The sequence below is a fragment of the Aythya fuligula genome, chromosome 7 (assembly GCF_009819795.1).
Source record: "Aythya fuligula isolate bAytFul2 chromosome 7, bAytFul2.pri, whole genome shotgun sequence".
NCBI classification, from domain to species: domain Eukaryota; kingdom Metazoa; phylum Chordata; class Aves; order Anseriformes; family Anatidae; genus Aythya; species Aythya fuligula.
This window is the reverse complement of record NC_045565.1, coordinates 25,061,028-25,079,133: the sequence shown is the minus strand read 5'-3', so window position 1 is coordinate 25,079,133 and position 18,106 is coordinate 25,061,028. Positions and strand designations below refer to the sequence as shown.

At 52.1% G+C, this 18,106-nt stretch overlaps 1 protein-coding gene across 3 annotated transcripts in view; it reads left to right on the top strand.

The window, feature by feature from the left end:
* Positions 1 to 18,106, top strand: part of SH3PXD2A (SH3 and PX domains 2A) — a 219,290-nt gene that overhangs the window by 42,849 nt on the left and 158,335 nt on the right. For all 3 annotated transcript variants that reach the window (XM_032190925.1, XM_032190926.1, XM_032190924.1), the window contains exon 3: positions 14,137 to 14,212. In XM_032190925.1, the coding sequence (XP_032046816.1) occupies positions 14,137 to 14,212 (76 nt within the window). The remainder of the gene's footprint in view (positions 1 to 14,136; positions 14,213 to 18,106) is intronic.

Genomic DNA, 18,106 nt, shown 5'->3' with positions numbered 1-18,106 from the left:
AGGTGAGCTCAGTGATTGAAGTTTTGTCTTACAGGGAAGGTGTCTTATTCACCTGGAGCAAATTACTCAACAGGCTGTTCATTTTTTTTCTGGCTAATCTCTGGTTTCTGACAACCCGGAGAGTTTTGGCCCTTGTGTGGTCTGGGGAGCCTTGAAATCCAAGCCCGGGCTCGTCCTAGTCACTGCCGTGCTGCTGCTGCCTGAGCAAAGCTGGTGCGTGGCAAAAACTAGGGGGAAAATACGTTGTGGGATGGCACATGAGGAATACCCGAGTCCCTGTAACAGATGCAGGTCTCCCTGCAGATTTTTTTTTTTTTTTTTTTTTTTTCTGTTGGGATCTGGGAATAAGGAAGATGGAACGTCACAGGGCGGTGTGCTCCACGAAGGTAGTCCCTAGCTGGCCTTATGGAGAGGGAGAAGTTGGCAGAAAGCATCTCCAAGTTGCAGGAAGCCCTACAAAACCTCAGGTTCGCCTGGGGACAGCCCTGGAGTATGTGGGGCATCAAATCCCGTCCCACTCCTAGGTCAGAACAGTTTCATTTCAGTGCGGGGATGTTCTCAGTGCAATTACGAGCCGGGAGTCTGCGGTGTGGGACGAGGAACGGGGAGCTGCTGGGTCGGCAGGGAGGCTATCTGGAAATATCTACCCATAAAACGGGGGCTATAATCAGCCGCCTGGAGAAAGTTTGTTCATTAATGTTTGTGAAGCGCTTTGAAGTCTTTGGCTGGGAGTCCTTTGAACAGAGCCAAACGTTAGCTGTATTGCAGCAGCTAAGCCAGACCCTAATGACCATGTTCCCTCTCCTCCCCCCAAACCCCCAGCCGTTCCTACCAGGGTTTGGTGAAGAAGTGAAACGTCAGCAGGGTGACCAAAGAAAAGCCAAGCGCTCAGCAGAAATATAAATAGTGCTTTTCTTGCTTGGGATTTTGTCCTGGTCCCTTGGGCTTCTGCTGCCAGGAGTACAAGTTGTAGAAGGGACAAAGGGTTTCCTTCCAGGCTTGCTCCATGTTATCCCAACGGGTAACTGGTTTAGGATGTCCAGACACAAAGCCCGTGTGCTGATACCTCTCAGCCTGGTCCTACAGCTGAAGGACGTGGGGTGGGTTTGGTCCATGCCGTATCCCCCGAGAACCTATAAACGGTCTCACAGCGTGGAGGCCAGCAGGTAGGTGGGTGCACCAGGCGTTGCGATGCGAGGACACGTCCCAGGGCTTCAGCTGCTGTCACAAAACCGCTCTCCAGACGTGTCCCCGTTTGCTCTGGGTGGCAGCTAGGAACGTGGCACCGGCATGGCCCTGATGTGTCACAGACACAGCCGATAACCTTCCCGGCCGGTCCGACACCCGGCTCGCTCTGCATCCTTTTCCTGGCCTCGCCCAGGGCTAGGCTGGGACATCTCCTGCCTCGGCTACGGCACCGCTGGTCACTGCCTGCTTTGGAGATTGGGGTTTGTCCAGCCCAGAGCAGGGACATCATGGAAGGGGGCTTGCAAAATAGAAAGGAGCCAACATTTTCCCCCAAACCCAGCCGTTTCTAGTGACCCATCCTTCGAAAGTGCCCTCTGGCAGTGGAGCTCGCATAGTCTGACCCAAAGGCTGACCCGTCCCTCGCCTCTAATCTGCTCTTTCCTCCCCGAGCCCGGTCCCTGGAAGGCTGCCTCTCTCCCAGAAGACATTCCAGGGGGGTTTGATCACTGCTCGCTGCAGCCAGGCTGAGCTTGTGCTCCAAGCACCTGCTGGGGCACTTAATTAGCAACAAATGAGAGGCGTGGGTTGGGGGGGAGAGAGAGCAGCACCCTGGTGAAGTATTTGGTGCGATGTGATGTGTTTTATTTTGGGTTCGGGAGGCAGGCCGTGAGGAACATTTTCCAAAAGGCTCCATAAACCACCTCCGTTCACAGGGTGATTATTTGAGGAGGGAGGAGGGTGTGGATTTAAATCGGTGCTGCTGATTTCTGCAAACAACCACATTATTTTTAATTCATACTCCAGGCTGCCTCCGCCCGTGGCTTGATGTGAGGAGCTGTGAATTTTCCACGTCATAACAAAGTCCCTCTATAAAAGAGAGCCCTTTCAATATATTCTAAAAAATGGATTTCAGATATGTCAGGCTCTCAAGTAAGCCAGTCTTTGGGGTGGAAAACTCGCTTTCCTTCCCTCGTGGTGACCCGTTAATTTATTTGTATTGCCACAGCACAGAGCAGCTCTGAGCAGACGTCGGTCTCCTTGGTGTCTGAGGACGGAAAATGCATGAGAGGCCGCAAGCCCCGATGAATACAAATTGAAAGAAATAATCCCTTTGTTCGTCGTTATTAGCTGAGCCCAGGCGCTCTCTGTTGAGATAAAAGCATGGCATGGCCAGCCCCGTCTTACTGATGAAGGGAACGGAGATGGGCCAGCTGGGGAAACGCTGCAGGACTGTGCTGGATGCTCGCTGTGCTCCTGCCTTGAGAGATGAGCAGTGAGAGCCTCGTGCAGGAAGGGGCACACTCAGCTTCCGTGAGCTCCAGCCCACAAGCACTGGGCCAATTATTCTCCGTGGAGAGGCAAGTTTTGCAAAGATCTCTAGTGATTCTTCCTGGTGCAAGCCATAATTCCCAGTCTGTAGGCACACAAGGTGTATTGTCCTGCATTATTTTCTTAGTCTGATTAAAGTGCTACAAGGAGGAACACTGTATGTTGTTTTTATGTTTTGTCCTCTCCTGACAAAAGCAGAAAAGCTGGCTCTTAGAGATTTTGGGTTTGGATTGCCCATTCTGTAAGAGCTTTCATGGATTTTGAGAGGATAAATCACCTTGTGACCACAAGGCATTTGGATGCAGTAGGGACTGAGGCCATGGTGAAAACTCAAGACTGATGATTTTGCTCTCATTCAGGGTTTTAAATTCAGTCCTGGACATTGGGTTCTGGCCCAAGGATGGTAAAAGGTCACAGAAAAATCTCATCTTGTGAGACTGCTGTCATCCTGAACATCAGAAATATTGTAATAGCTTCTTACTGCAGGCCTGCAGGATGGGCATACAGCATTGCTCTAGAACAAGCTGGTTTGTATTTATTTATTACCTACACAATATCTTGTATTCTCTCTTTGTTGTGGTTGTTGTCTGCACATCTCCTGGACCTGGTGGAGTCCTGCAGGTCAGCGTTTTGCTGAGAACCAGCCCCTCAGCAGTGTCTTTTCCTCCTGTTAACCTTACCCCCTTTCTCCGTACTCTGCTCTGATGTTAGAAATGGGTTCTCGCTGTGTCGATCTGGAAGCAGCACCTCGAGGGACACGTTCAGACTCAGGATATAAAGCTTGAAGTTCTTTTCCCACCTTCTTTGACATTTGAGAGATGCTTTTAAGTAGATGAGATACTATTACAGTGACAGCCTGTCACCGAACGCCTTGACGCTCAAATCATATTCTTCAGCTCAATTTCAACAGCAAGGCACGAGAAGCTGTCTGGCAGTTTGCCTTGTTACATGCCTCAATATCGCTAAGAAGGGAAATTAGGTTTCCTTTTCAAGCCTCTGTTGTGTTTGCACAGTTTAATCCTGTTCGGTCCCACGTCGAGGGCAGGGGATCACCTGCCCGGGCTGCTCCTGTACCGGAGAGCAGCCCCTTTGCTCGCCCCTTCACCTGCTGCTGCTTGCTTTCGAAACATGAGCGTCTTCCTCCAGCTTCAAATCCTTCTCCGCGCTGATGCTAATCTTCAAGGTTCAAAGCAGGGGTGAGATTTCAAAGCCTCCTTTAACCACCTCAGATCTGCAGCGTGGCGCTCAGGCTGCGTTGAAAGCTCGTGTGCCGAAGCACGCCGAGCCGCGTCTCCGCACCTGTTGGAGCGGGGAACGTTTCTTCTGAGTTTCATTGCTGTTTTCCTTAAGCCTCTCTCAGGTTTTCCTCCACCTGTGGCCAGCGCGATGTTCTCCCGCGCCTGACCTCATGGAGAGACGTGCCGCAGCCCCAGATGAAGGGCTAGAAACAATGTCTGCACCTGGCTTAGCAAAAGAGGGTATTTGTGCGTCCGCGTGCGTGCCGGCTAGCGTAATTTATTTGCGCAGTTACTCGAGCCAAGGTTTCCCCCCAAAGGAAGCCCTAATTAAGCGAGATAACTTTGCATCTGGGCTGCTGGCAACGAGCAGCTCACCGGCTCTGCGTGCAGGGCTGCCCACAGGTGTGTGGCTGCTGCCCTCCCGTGCTCTTTTCTCTCCTTATTTGATAAGGAAGGGAGATAAAGGGATCAGAGCAGCAGCATCAGGGTTCAGTGAGGCCGGCGTCAGCAGGATCCCTGCGTGGAACTTTGAAAATTAAGTTGCTCGTGTCCTGGTAGAAAGCATTTGATGTGACATTCCTCCTTCCACCTCCTCCTCACTTCTCACTTCTTTTTGGGGATCAGTTTTTGTTCTTCAGCGGAAGCGTTGCGGCTGGGTCCCGCAGATGGCTGCAAATTCCCTCGCCAGCCTGTACCCTGCTCCCTCACCACTCTGATGCTGAGGTGCTAAAGGCTGATCTAAAATACACCGAAGAGAACGAGAAACTTTGCAAAAGTTTTCCCGAGCCTCAAATCAGGCCTTGAGATTTCAAATAAATTGCCCTACAGATCCCACTGGAGGCGGGGCGGCTCAAAAAAGCAGCAGCCAGTTCTGAATACCAGACAGCTCGGGGGCTGCTGGTGAGGGAATTGGAGGGCACGATCATGGCCCTGAGCGTTGAACCTCCCTGATGCAAGTTACCGTGTTCCTGGGTGCTTTCTTTAATGAAGCATCACCAAGAAATGCATGCAGGGAGGCTGTGAAACGTGAATTCCCTGCCCCAACCAGGGGCTAGGGCAGAAGAGCTGTGTGCTACCTGCAGCTCGTTGGTTAGGACCCATCCGCAGGGGTTTTTCCGCAGTCTGGGCATCCTTCTGGTGGATGTGGACGTGTGGCTTTGTGTGGCTGGGTTGGGTTTGTCCTGCAGGACGTGGTGTCCCTCCTTGTCGTGTCACCTTGGGCACAGTCTGGTCCCTCTGCAAGGCACAGCAGGGGGGCTGTGTGGGTCCCCTGGGGTCCTCTTTCTGGGCACGGGCTGTTAGCATTCAGATGTCACCCAAATCCCTCTTTTTTTTTTGAAGAGTGACCCCACAGTGCTTTAGGGCGGCCGCTGGAAGGAGCTGACGTGGGTTTGGGCACCCAGCTAAGGCGCCCATCCTGTGTACTTGTGCTGGAGTTGTTTTGAAAGTGCTTTTGCTGAATGTTTCCCATGGATTTCACCAGAACTGGTAAATCTGTAGGTAGAAACACACCTGTGAGATGCCCCTGTGCCCCTGTTCTCATGTTCTGGGGCATAACTCCTCCCTCCCTCTGTTCCAAACCCAGGGGAGGAACCGTGGCTTGGAGCCTGTCCTTCCCAGGCACAGATGCAAGATGAGGAACCTCAGCAGATCCCCGCACCTGGCACCGGGCAGGATCTGAGCCTCAGGGCACGCACTGGGGCTGGGAACAGGGAGGTTTGCAGCTGGCTCCGAGCTGCTGGAAAGCTCTGGTCCTGCTGGCTGCCTGCTCGCCTCCCTTGGGGCCCGGAGCAAGATATCTGTTACACGCACAGCCCCGGCTGCCCGCTCGGCTGCTGGGATTCGTCGTCTGTGCTCCTTTGCTAAATTACCCCAGGGACGGGAGACGCATGGGCTTGGAACCAGATCCACAGGCAAAACATCTCGACGGTTGGAGGTAGGGAGAGAGGGAGAAAGAAGACAAAGGAGTCTCCTCCCAGCACATAGTTAAAACCTGTGGCTGTGTTTTGCTTGGCACGGTTTCTTCATTGTGCTGCGCCGAGCGGCCGCTCTCCCCGTCTCCCCAGAGCTACAAGCAGCGTCCCACGGAGATGACTAGATACTCTTGCAGATGGAGCTGCTCAAGGAAAATGTGCCATTGTGTTCGGGGCTATTGTTTCTGCTTTCAATATTAAAGTTCCTTGCGGTTTCCAGGGGACAATCTATCAAGCAGAGCTAACAGGCTGCAGAGAAGATGGAGATGATGAAAACACGGGGATTAAATTTCATACGTTTGGAGCTAAAGCCTCATCTGTCTCGTAGTAGTGCAAGCAGGGGAGTAGCCTTGCGGGTCATGAAACTACCAAATTAACTTAAGAGTGTCTGTTTAAGCAGGTTTGGTAAAAAAAAAAACAGTGGTCATTGCTGCGTGAGCAGCAGAAGCCTCGCTGAGGATGGACTCTGGGTGCGAGATGAGCTGCCCACCGGTGTGTAAGTGGTGTCTGAGAGAGGTCCCACACCAGGAGCTCAAACAAAATGTGTTCGTGTAGATGGGGTCTGTCTGTCTGAGCAGCCCTGACTCAAAACGCCGATGAGAGCAGCTGTTACATCCTCAAGAGGCAGGACAGGGCATCGCTGCGTGAGACAGATGGGATTCTCCAGCCCCTTGACATCTCAGCTGCCCTGGAGGACGGGCTGGACGCAGGGGAAGTCGCGCTGGCACACAAGCAGGCCCTTGGATGGTAAATCAGTTCCCTCCCTGTGAGGTGCTGTCCTTAGCCTGTGACACTGGGGAGCAGGTCAGGAGGCTTGTAGGAATAAATCGACAGCAGGACAGCGCTGGGCAAAACCAAACCAGCCTGCAGGTCGTGCTGACCTGAATCCTCGGTGTGTAATTAGCGCTAACAGCGAGTGTTTAATTAAGAGCAGCGCTCTGCTCATGGCTCTGCTCATGGAGTTCTCAGCCGCTGGAGGAAGCGATGATGAACAGAGGTGACCTTGGTGCTCTGCTCCCTCTGCTTTCGGCGAAGCTCCTGCACTTGCCGCCGTACTTAAAAACGGGACTTGTGCTCTGGCGGCGCTCTCCAGAAACCAGGAAAAGTGTTTGCATCCCCTCCTAAAATGATGAGCCTGCCTCAGAAGCTCAGCTAACTGACCCAGCGGGGCACAGCACCTCTGCCATCTCTGCATGACCTCGCCGTGCCATGTAACCGCAGCGTTCATCTCTCCTCTCTCTTTCTGCAGGCATCACGGCGTGGCCTCGCTTCCCAGGGATGTTGCTGGGGCAAACGCGCTGCAGATAGCGGAGTAACAAGGGATGTAAAACCTCCACGGACAGATGGCAAGGCATGAAGTGGCCTTTGTCCCGGCATCTTCCAGCGCGGTTAAGTCAGACGAGGCCGGTCTGATTTAGCTCTGGGGAAACAAAATGCTTCTGGCGGGGCACATCAATAGCTGCTCTGTGAAGGGGCAGGGCAGGCTTTCTGAGAAGCTCTTCAGCGATGCACCGAGTGGCTCTGTCATCCCAAACCAGCGCCTCTGAATGTTTTGCTGGTTTGTGTTAGCCACAAATGCCGGGCTCGTTTTGCGGAGCCCGTAGAGAAAGCTGCGTTTCTCTAAGCAAAATGCCCACTGTCAGCCGGGAAGCAGCCTCCCCTCTTCTGATGGATGGTGTTGGGGAAACACCCCCGCTCCCTGCTTCCCCCCCTTCTCCTCTCCTGGCTGTTTGAGTTGGATGCTGAAGGGCTTGTAAGATTTCCAAGGTTTCTGGTGGAAATTTTCAGACCTGAGAGAGGCGTTTTCCCCTTTGGGGATTACACCATGCTTTCAGTGTCTGTTCTCTTTATTTTATATGTGTTTTCCTGCTTTTGTTTGACTTTCTCACGGATTCCACGAGATTTAATTCAGAACATATCCTATAACGCTGTAATTGTCAGGCACGTTAGCTGCTTATCCGGACAGTTTTTACTTTAATTCTTTATTTATTTTTTTTATTTCCAAAATAAAAGGGAAGCCAGTTACTGCTGCTTCCTAGCGATCGAATAATGCTCTTCTCTTGCATGCTGTGGCACCACGTAACACCAGGGGAGAGCCAGTGTCTGTGGCTGCCCGGTGTAATCATTCCTGCTGCGTTGGGGAGCTGGTTACTGCGTTAGGAAGCGATGAGTTTCACCTCCTCGTGCTGCCTAGGATATCGGTTATCCACGTGAGTAGCTGACAGCTGGGCTCAGTCTGTTCCATGCCCTCACCCAAAGATCCCCCAGGCCTCTACAAACTCTGGCTAACTGATGCTGTGCTCAGGAGCAGCTCTGTTTCAGCTCGGTGACTTTCTGAAGGGCTGGGAGCTAGCCAGACCTCCTGCAGGTTTGTGTCTGGGGGAGCAAAGTGGCTTCTTGTTCCTCGGAGAGAGTAAGGCAGAGGAGGAACAAACACAAGCGTGCCCTGAGCTGGGGTAAGCCAGGTCCTCCCACCTGTCTCATGGATGCTCCACGGATGAGCTCTGGCAGAAGAGCTGCCCTGGAACCAAAATGTTGAAGAAGGGATCTTCCCTGACCAGGCTGATCCAAAGTGAACCTGGGGTAAGCAGCTCTCGTGTCACCCCCACTCCTGCTTGGTTTCACCTGCTGACAGAGCTCAAAATCCACCGAAATGTTGCTGTGGTACTGGGCAGGATGAGAGCTGTTTGCTGGAGCTGGGGGCTTGTGAAAGACCACCCTGGATGCTCTGGTTAACCAGGGTTTGCCATGTGCTACAGATGGACAAGCCCACAAGTGGGAGGATGAGCATTTCGGAAAGCCACTGCCAATACTTCCTCCATTTGCTTCCGTCCTGCTGATTTTGAAGGAATTCCTTTAAATTTGGCCTCTGCCTCCTGCTCTGCAGAATGAGGCTCAGAGCATTTGGTGGCTCTTGATTAGATCTCCCGTCACCTTCCTGCGATCTCTCCCAATTTTCCAGCTGCGAAAGCAGAGGCAGAGCCACAGAGAGGCTTAGCCATGGGAAAGCTCTGGCAGATGGCAGGATTCAACCTGATTCTGGCTTTGCCCTTCCCTGCAAACCACACCGTGTGTAAGTCGGGATGGAGCTGATGATGCCGTAACCATCGGTCATGTCAGCAAGCAGCACAGCTGGTTTGCATCTTCAGAAGGAAAGGAAATTGCTGCTGCTTCTCCGGGTTTAATTAATAACATTTTCTATTCTGATATCTTACCTCCCCTTCTCGCCTAAGCTTTCATTAGCCACATCAGGTTCTTTCAAGCGTTTTGGAGTGGCAGATGCTCTACCCCCATCCTGGTGAGGCTGCGAGTTTCATTATCTCCTACTGTAGATCCCTGGTAGCAGCACTGCTTTTTTTTCAGTTTCTTTTGCAGCCTTCTTGCAGAAGGGTGCACACAGCACCACACTTGTACTGATGCCTTCTGTCCTCTACCCCATGAGCTGGCTTTAGCTCCTCATTGCTTTTTGGGACTCTGAGCTCAGATGAGCCACACGAGCTCGCCCACTGTGCCTGGTGCCTACCTCTCCTCCTGTACCTTACCTTCCATCCTCACGTACTTTACTTTTCAAGTCCAGCAGTGGCTAGGCTCGTGCTGTTGTTGGCTTGCCTCGTTTTTAATGAAAAGCACGTTTCCTGATGAGCACTTGGGAAGAGAGAAGCCGATCTGCCTCTCTGCATTCAGCGTAGGAAGAGTTGCAGCCTTGGGACCACTCGAGGGATGGAGTGTAAGGTGGCAAACTTGACGGGGTTTCTGGGGGCACTGTGTCAGAAATACGCTGTTCTCGGTCTCGTGGTCATGATTTGCTTTTCATCAACTGGCTATTTTGCTGGGACAAGAGTAAATCAGACACTGCGGAGAGGGAGAGAGGCCCCATCTCTCTGCAAAAGGCTGGAGTCCCGCAGCCCTTTGCAGCTCTGGATGTTGTTTCGCTTCCCAAAGTCATGGGTTTGGATGAAAGTCATGCTCAGGGTCTCTGTTTGTTAGAATAAACCTCCTGTGACTGCAGCATTGACCTCCTGGGGGACTTTGATTTTATCTGTGCACAAGGCAAACCTACATCCACTTGAAAGGACCCAGCGAGATATGCGCTCTGATAAGCAGTTCCGTGGGTGTCCTAATTTGCTCGTTTTAAGAGGTGTGGAGAACTTCCCTCTTGTGACTGGGGGAGAGTTAAAACTGCTGCAGGGAAGGAAGGGCAGGAATTAACAGCCCAGCAGGAAACTCCAGCTTCAGTCCGTAGAGTAAGGCATAAACGGTGATCAGGTACTGCCTATGGGTTAGTTTCAGAGAGTTAGATTTGGTCACATGCTTCCAAAACCTCGAGACCAAATCAAGAATGAATTTCCACTGCCAAATGCTGCAGGATCAGGCCACTAAGCAGTTTATGTTCGTGTTCCCCTCACTAGCTGGCTTGCAGCAGAGTAAAAGTCTGATCTCTTGCAGAAGACAAGTCACCCCTTCGTCTCAGGTGCTTTTCGTCCTTACACCTAAAAGAGAAGGAGATGTTGTTTTGTGCAAGTTTAACCACGGCAAATAAAAGGCGGTAAGTCAATAATTACCAGGAAGCTGCCTGGCTTCTCATCTCCAGAGATGTTCCTTGGAGCGTCTCAAAGGAGGCTTGTTTTAGTTCGTTTGGTTTTTAATCAGGTGGCACCACCACAAGGCACGGGGAGCTGAATCTGAGTTTCACAGCACAACTGATGGGATGCGGTCGCAGAGGCCATCAGCTGGTGATGGCTGAGACAAATAAGATCCTTATTTTGAGGAGCATCTCTTTCTTCACTGCATATTCACCTTCTTGGGTAGACGTGGTCTGAGGCAGAAGAGATGAAAAGGCAATAGCAGCTTTGCTGGCTGCCTCTCCCTCATTTCCCATGCAACTTAAACATGCCAGGCAGCTTCCAGAGCTCTCTACTTTTATACCAAAAGCGCAGAGACTGCGCTATTTGTCTTTCATTTTCGTGGCCTTTAAGGATGAGTTTGGATGATGTTTGAAAGTTTATCTTTTGAATTGTAAAAGCTAGAGTGGTTTTTGGTTGTTTAACAGTGGATACTGATTCTCAAACAATTGCTCGCCTGCAGGAGCTGGGACTTCAGAAAAGAGGCCAGTCATTATGGGAGGTGATACCACTGAAAACCTTTTCCTCTTCCATCCTCGCCAGTCAAGTGATTTCACAGTGATGTGCAGGTAGTAAGGAGAGGAGCAGGACAGTGCTTGGGGACTGAGCTCATTTTAACGAGCAGCACCTCACACAAGCAGTTCTCTTGATTTTTATTTTGATTAATTACATTATTATTTACTGACTACTGCGAGTCAGAAAGTCCTCGTGTGGACCACAAGGTTTACAGCAGGTCTAACGGAGCTTAGTGCAGAAGCGAGAACAAAGCTGCTCAGAGCCCAGGGCAGGGCCCTGTGGAGGACTTACATAGGAAAGCTGTTGGCAAACCCGGCATAATTTGGGGAGACAGAGCCTGGAGAGGCGGTTTTGGTGGCAAATCATTTGTGGACACACATGTGTTGTGCCAGAAGCAGGACTGGAGTGTGTTTGTTCAGCCTGCCTCCAGACGCGCTGCCTGTCTGGGTGGGAGGCTCGTTTCCCAGTTTCCATCTCCCCTCCCTGTTCCCAAACGGATCCCCCACCCCGTGCCAGGCTGACAGATTTCTTTCTGCTCATCCCACTGTTCATGCAATCGGAGCCTCCCCGTGGTGGGATTTATGGGTGAGTGTTTGTAAGCAGAAAAACCGAGCGTGAGCTCCTGGAGGTTTGCTGAAAATGCATCACCCACTTGGTTTTCTTCTCTGCCCTAACTCCACCCATCGGGAAGCCTCCACCTCCAGGCTGCCCTTCTTTCCTTTCCCCCGGGATGCTTTTACTCAAGGCAACAGGAGGTGACTTCTTCATGCAGTGAATCGTGTCCCTACCTTGAATGTTGTGTCTCAAACAATTTGTGGAGGCTGCCAGCTCTGAACGGAACAGCCAGGGGCGATAAATGACAGATATTTATCAGTTTTATGTATATTTGCAAGAAACGTAATGATTTCCTTTCGCGGAAAACCATTTGTCACATGCTAAAGAGTTTTCAACTTCTGGATGCTGTGCAGACATCTAAGTGAACCGAAAATCTCTTTATTGGTCTTCTGCTGTTAATTATCCTCGTAGGGAAAGTGCTGCCACTACCAGGAGGAGCTTCTGTGGTGCAGCCCGCAGCTCCCTGCATTTCGGGCCATTTATCTCCACTGGTAGCATCTCTTCTGACTGCAGATGGGCTTTGGCTTTGCCTTAGGGTGCCCCATCACCTCTGGCAGGTTTGGGATGTTTCATTCAGGCTTGTTGCTGTTTATTTTTTTCCCCCACAAGCCCATCTCTTCCTTGTCTTCTGCTTTGTGTCCTTCTCCATGAGTGTAAGGGCAAGGAATCCTGCTTGTCTGGGATTTTAGATCTGATTTGCGCTGGTTTTGCACAGCAGAACCGATCAGGGAAGTGCCGGGGAAGGATCTGTGCTTCTTTCTGTTTGGCTTTGACATCCTGAAGGGCTTCCTGCCCTGCAGAGCTGCTGGGCAGTCACTGCCTCCCAGTCTGTTGCAGGTTTTCCGTGTCATTAACACTCATTCACACAGCCGTAGTCGTGCTGGGAGTGCTTTTCTAGGCATTGAGGAGAACAGCTGGGTACAGAGGCCGGGACATTACTGCTGGCCTGCTGTTATGTCCTTGCACAGATCCTTTGTAGGATCTCTGTAAGTTCCCCATCTCACGCCAGGGATTCAGCTGCTGGTTCCATCCTGACGGTCCTGCCCAGGCGCCCAGCACTGCCCCATTTCTCTTGCTGGGGCAGGGCAAATGCTCGCTCCTTGTCTTTAATTTTCCATGTTGCCCATTGGGATATTGCCCGATACATCAAAGAAGACGAGAAATCTGCCATACATCCAGGAGATTTCACCCTTGGGGCAGTCTGTGGCCCCATAAATCGCACCGATGGCCTCCGGAGAACCTGTGCCACCCCCAGCTCTGCCATCCCAGTGGAAACGAGAGCTGGGGCAGCGTCGTCTAGGAAAGCTTAGCCAAACTCTTCCAGCTGTCGCTTGGTGTATCTATTTTGCTGATATCCACCCTTTAGATAAATAGAGCTGTTGTACACATTGCGACGCTCTTGATGTGGTTAGCAAGGCTTGTGTTAGCCAAGCTAATCTAACTCCAAGAATAACCATGAGAATTTGACTGTATCGCTTCCAGCCTGAATAAGTCACTGTGCAAGTAAGTGAGAATCCTGGCTCAAAGTGGAGGAGCAGGGGAGTTTGGAGTGAATCGCTGGGGCTTTTCCCCCTCCCCTGTGTTTCTTTGAACAAAACCGCTGCCCGTGGCTGTCCTCAGACACCCGGAGCTCCATCTCCAAGAAAACAAAATTTCCCATTTTCAATAAAAATCGTGGCTCTGGAGGTAGAAAAGTGAGTTAGCGAGCAATCCGCAAAGCTACGCTCTATTTATTTACCAGGCTGGCTCCCTGATGGGGGAACATGTGGGATCTTTTAAGTTTTTCTCCTGCGCAGATGTTCCCTCTGCTCCTGAGTTTCCTCTTGATCTTTGCTTTCCCGTTCCATGTGGGGAAAATGCCGGGGATGTTGTGTGCCGCGGGAGAGGAGAAGGGCTCTGTGTGCTTCAAACAAAAACAGTAAAATAAAATAAAATGTGTTTTTTTTTTTTTTTCTGTTATAGCAAAAAAAATAATATTTCTTAAAGGAAATCTCTTGAGGTAGCAGAAGGGTGGGTAGCTCAGACGGCCTCGCTGTTGGACACACAGGGCTGAAGAGTCCCCCCCCCAGCCAGCTTTTGGTGCCAGTTTGGGTGTTTGCTTTGGGCTGCGTGTGGATGGAGCTCAGGTGAGAAGACAGGGGTCTTGCAGGAGGGCTTGGCTTCCTTCCTCAGGGGCTGCAGGCTGTGGGATGAAAGACATCGCTCCCGGTCTGCTGGGAATGGGTGACTGGGCTGCTGGGATCCCTGGAAGGTAGCTTCTGGTTGCTTGGACAGCAATTTTAGCTAGGCAGGAGGTCTGTCACAGGGACAGGTAAAATCTGCCTCTACCAACCCGGGCAGGCTGTGCAGTAGAGACAAGGCGCATTTGTGATGAAGGATGAGAGCCTAATTTTAGGAGCGTGGCAAGGCCAGGCTCAGATGTCTGCCCTGGCCCCATCCCAGCTCCTGTGCGCTGCCAGAAACTTGCCCTCCCTTTCTTGGAGTGAGCAGGATCGTATCATCGTGTCCAGTCTCCTCTGCAGCTGGGCAGAGGGGTTCCTGCAGTTGCTTTGCTTTGCTAATCCTCTTCCAAGCCATACACGGGCCAAGAAATCCTCTGTCCCTAAGCAGCCACTCTGCCTTCCCCCTAAAGCGTTTCTTCTGCTTCCTTTGCAGATGCAGCTTCTGGACAAGTTCCCCATCGAAGGAGGCCAGAAAGACCCCAAGCAAAGAATCATCCCTTTTCTACCAGGTAATGCTATGACCAAAGCCCTAAAGAAGATGGGTGAGATACTGTCTGCAAAGTTAAAGCAATGCCTCTTTGGCCTGAGCTGCTGTCCCTCTGACAGCTTTCAGAGAGGGCTAGACGTGATGGATATCCTCTCCTCGGGGTAGCTGCACGCTGCCAGCAGCGATTGCGGGGCTGGCACAGCGCGTTGAGCCAGACCGCAGCGTGCTCTTGGAAATGCTGGCTCAGCCCAGCTCCCCATTGTCTGACTGCACGATTCTGGCTGTTGGCTTCAAGTTTGGCTCGCGGCACTGAGCGTGAAGATAAATGGAGTATTTTCAGCCTGTTAAAAGGTCTTTTCTGCCTTTAGCCGTAAAAAGGAGATCCCAACTCTCCCCCAAAGGTCTGTAAAGACAAGCTGGGATGGGAGGGCTCAGTCCTCTCCAGGAGTGTGCCGCGGTCCCTGACGCTGCTCATAGGCAGAAGATCTGCTCCAGATGTGTGGCGAGCACAGCTCCGGGGCTAGCAGGGAGCAGGGCCTTGGAAAGCAGCAGCACAAATACGTGACGCAAGCGTTGGAGCCGCAGCAGGGCAGCACGGCAGCCTGGCAGCCTCCACGGGCCTTCTGGAAAGCAGCCCCGGGGATCAGGGATTGCTCTCTGCAGCTCCCGGTGCAGCATCCAGATCCTGTGCAGCCAGGGGGAGGTGGTGTTGCCCTCAATTTCCAACCTGGAGTGAGAGGAGCCCAAGGTCAGGCTCTATTTTCAGCTGTGCCACCAGCAAACTCGTAGATGAGTCAGGTTGTGAGATGTCTGTACTGTGTGCACGGGTGCTGCTTGCCTGCTCTTCTTGCTGCTGAGCATTTTGAGATCCCTAAAAAGCACCACACAGGTGTTGAAATGACATTGGGGGAGGTGCTGTAGGAAAATCTGTCTGTAGGTAAAGGTTGTTCCTCCTCTATTGACTGCCACTGGCCAATTTCTTTTACTTTGTCTTAAAAAAAGTGTTGGCTGAGCGCAGGTCGCTGCTGCTGTCTGCCTGCAGGTCTGGGTGATGGATGTCCTGGTACATGGGTGGGTGATATTTGCGGAGGAGGAGATCCATCCCATATGCCCGTTATAACACTTCCCACCCTCCCAGAACACGAGGGAGATGGTGTTGCTGTGTCCTTGGGGGGAGAGTTGGATCTGGAAAACATTTGGGTTGACTTAGTGTCCGAAAGAGAGGAGCTGCCAGCAGAGACTGGACCTCATCTGCATTTAATTTAGAACCTATATCACAGGTATTTTACCTTTGATACAGAATCTCTGCCTCTTTCTTGTCGAATTGCTGAAAAGCCCTCGTTGCTTGATCCAGCAACAAGGTGACTCAGCTGAATGGCAAACCACGTCCAACTCTGTTAAACGAACTGGCTGCTGTAATTACAACGTGCCTGGCATTTCTGCTGCCGGAGCTGCGGATCGCCGAGACAAATACCTGGCTACCAGCTGTCTTAATTAAAAAAAAAAAAAAACACACAGCAGGGCAGATGTTTGCGCTTAAATCTGAGTGTTAGGAAGGTGCTGTGATCTTGCTTGCTTGTTGTGGGCCTGATGCAGCCAAGTTGGAGGGACTGCCAGGTGCTGAGTGCCCCGGGCTCGCCATCGGCTCTGTTTTAGAAAGCCGACACACAGCAGCCCGAGGCACTCCAGCAGGTCTGCAGTGCCGTGGTGCTGTCCTAAAAGAGGTGATTTTGGGGGTTTTGCTTTACGCACAGGTGACAGCCCCCTTTGCGCTCACTGCTGCTGTTTTGCAGGGGTGGTATTGCTGCAAATGACCAGGCAGGGCTGCCTCCCCGCTGGGGTAATCAAGCCTCATTACTCGACTGTGCTGAAACTCCTGTACCTGTAGGAACAAGAAAAGTGTACCAGAGTTCAGAGCCTTGCCCTCCAAGGAGAGGCCACAGCAGGGAAGGGCACTTTTCCTTTCCTCCAGACACCTTTTTTATATTGTCTATCAGTTTATTTCTTCAAATATATTCCCCTCTTCCCTCCTACACAAATAAGGACTCTACAGCCTCGTAGCCATGAAGGGGAGCGAGGAACAAGAAGTCCCGTGGGTTATTTTATGGTTTTATTTTACTTCCTGAGGCTCACCCTGCTACCCTCAATTTCTTGTGATCTTTTTTTTTTTTTTCCTTTATCATACTGAGAGGGAAAAATTTACATTTGTATTCCCTTCTCCCCATTGTATCTTCTTATCAGTTCTTCCTTTCTTCTCTCCGATTTCCCTTTTACTGTTGGAAAAGTCTTCATCAGGGCAGAAGAGGCAGAAAAAAACCCCACATAAGAAGATCTTTGTGGAGAGGCCAGAGAGCAGGACGTATTTGCTGAGATGGTGATACGAGATTTTTGTTAGGGAGGATGAAAGGAGTTTGTGGAAGAGTTAGGATAAAATTTGCCACAAAACCCCATTTTAGACCAAAGGCAATTTGTAAAAAGGCAGAGATGAAAAGCACTTTTTGGCTGTAGCAGTGGGACTGTCGGCTGAGTCCACGCGAGGGGCATTGATTTCTCCTTCACCTCTTCTGCTGCCGTCTCTGAAGGGCAATCTTTGGAGGGTGGACTTGGAGCTTTGCTCCCTCCCCGTCAAATACTTTTCTATCTGCATCAGCAGGGAGAAGAGGCTACGGATTTGTCCTCCCTTCCTCTGTCCCCCTTGTGGCCCGACGCCGTGATGGGGTTCCCTGGGGACACACGGGGGGGAAGACGAAGGGAGCTGGTGGGCTGGAGCGGGCGAGGTCTGCTCCTCTCTGCTGCTTCGTTTTGGCCTCGTTCCTATTTTCTCCTCCTGCTTTTGCACCTGAGCTGCTACGAGGGAGGAAAGCACGGCGCTGCTGCTCCTCTCCTCGGCGGAGGCGAAGCTCCAGACGGTGCTGTTGAGGAAGAGCCCTGCTTTCTCCCCGAGACACGAAACGCCCCGGCACCATCTGGAAAGGGTCCCTGGGGCAGCGGGAGCACTTTGGGGCTTTGCCCCCCGGCCCAGCAAGGAGCAAAGCAGGTTTTGGGGGCGCGAGGCCCGTCTGAGGGCGACTGCAGCCTTGCGTGCGCCAGGAGGGCGGTGGGAAGGGCGCGGCGGCGGCCTCGGGCACGGGAGGCGATGGCAGCGCCGCCCAGGCACCTGGGGCCGGCCGGGGAGCGCGGGCGGGAGCCTCCCTCGGTGCTGCACAATGCAGGAGGACAGGACGGGGAGTAACCTCCAGCAAACGCCGGCCGGGACCTTCCTCGCCCCCGTTCCTGGCCGCTCGCAGGCTGCAGCGGGGAGGTAGAGCTCTTGCCGATGAACTGCATCCCAGGTGGCTATGTCTGCTTCTGTTTCGGTTCGGGGTTGTGGTTTTGTTGTTGTTTTTTTTTTTTTGTCTTTTTTTTTTTTTTCCCCTTTCAAATGCTGTCGTTTCTCCGGGGAGGAGGAAGCTGAGGAGAAAGGCTCGGGCCAGGTTTGCAGCAGGATTTTGTCGGTGGTGCCGAGCGGCTGGGTGCGCTCCAGCTTGGCTCCGTCTGTCTGTCCCCGGGCTGCAGGAGAAGCAGCTTCTGGTCGGAGATCCTGGCAGGTTGCTCTCGTGCTGAGGCAGAGAGGACGGGCTCACCCCACTAACCGAGCCTTTGGTGACCTTTGGATCCTGCGGTTCCCCTTCCACCCGTGTAAATCAAGACCAGGATCAGCAAAATTAGGACGTGGCCACGTATAATTCTGTCGAAGGGACTGAATTTCAGCCGTGGTTGGTGCACGCAGGGCATTTTCTGCATTTACTCTCCCCACCTCATGGAGGCAGAGCACACGGGGATTTCAAAGAGCACTCCCTCCCGGTGGTAAGGAGGACCCGTAGAAATCACAGGGGTATTCCAGTTACCGGCTCCTTTTTCCTTTGAAGAGGTTGTT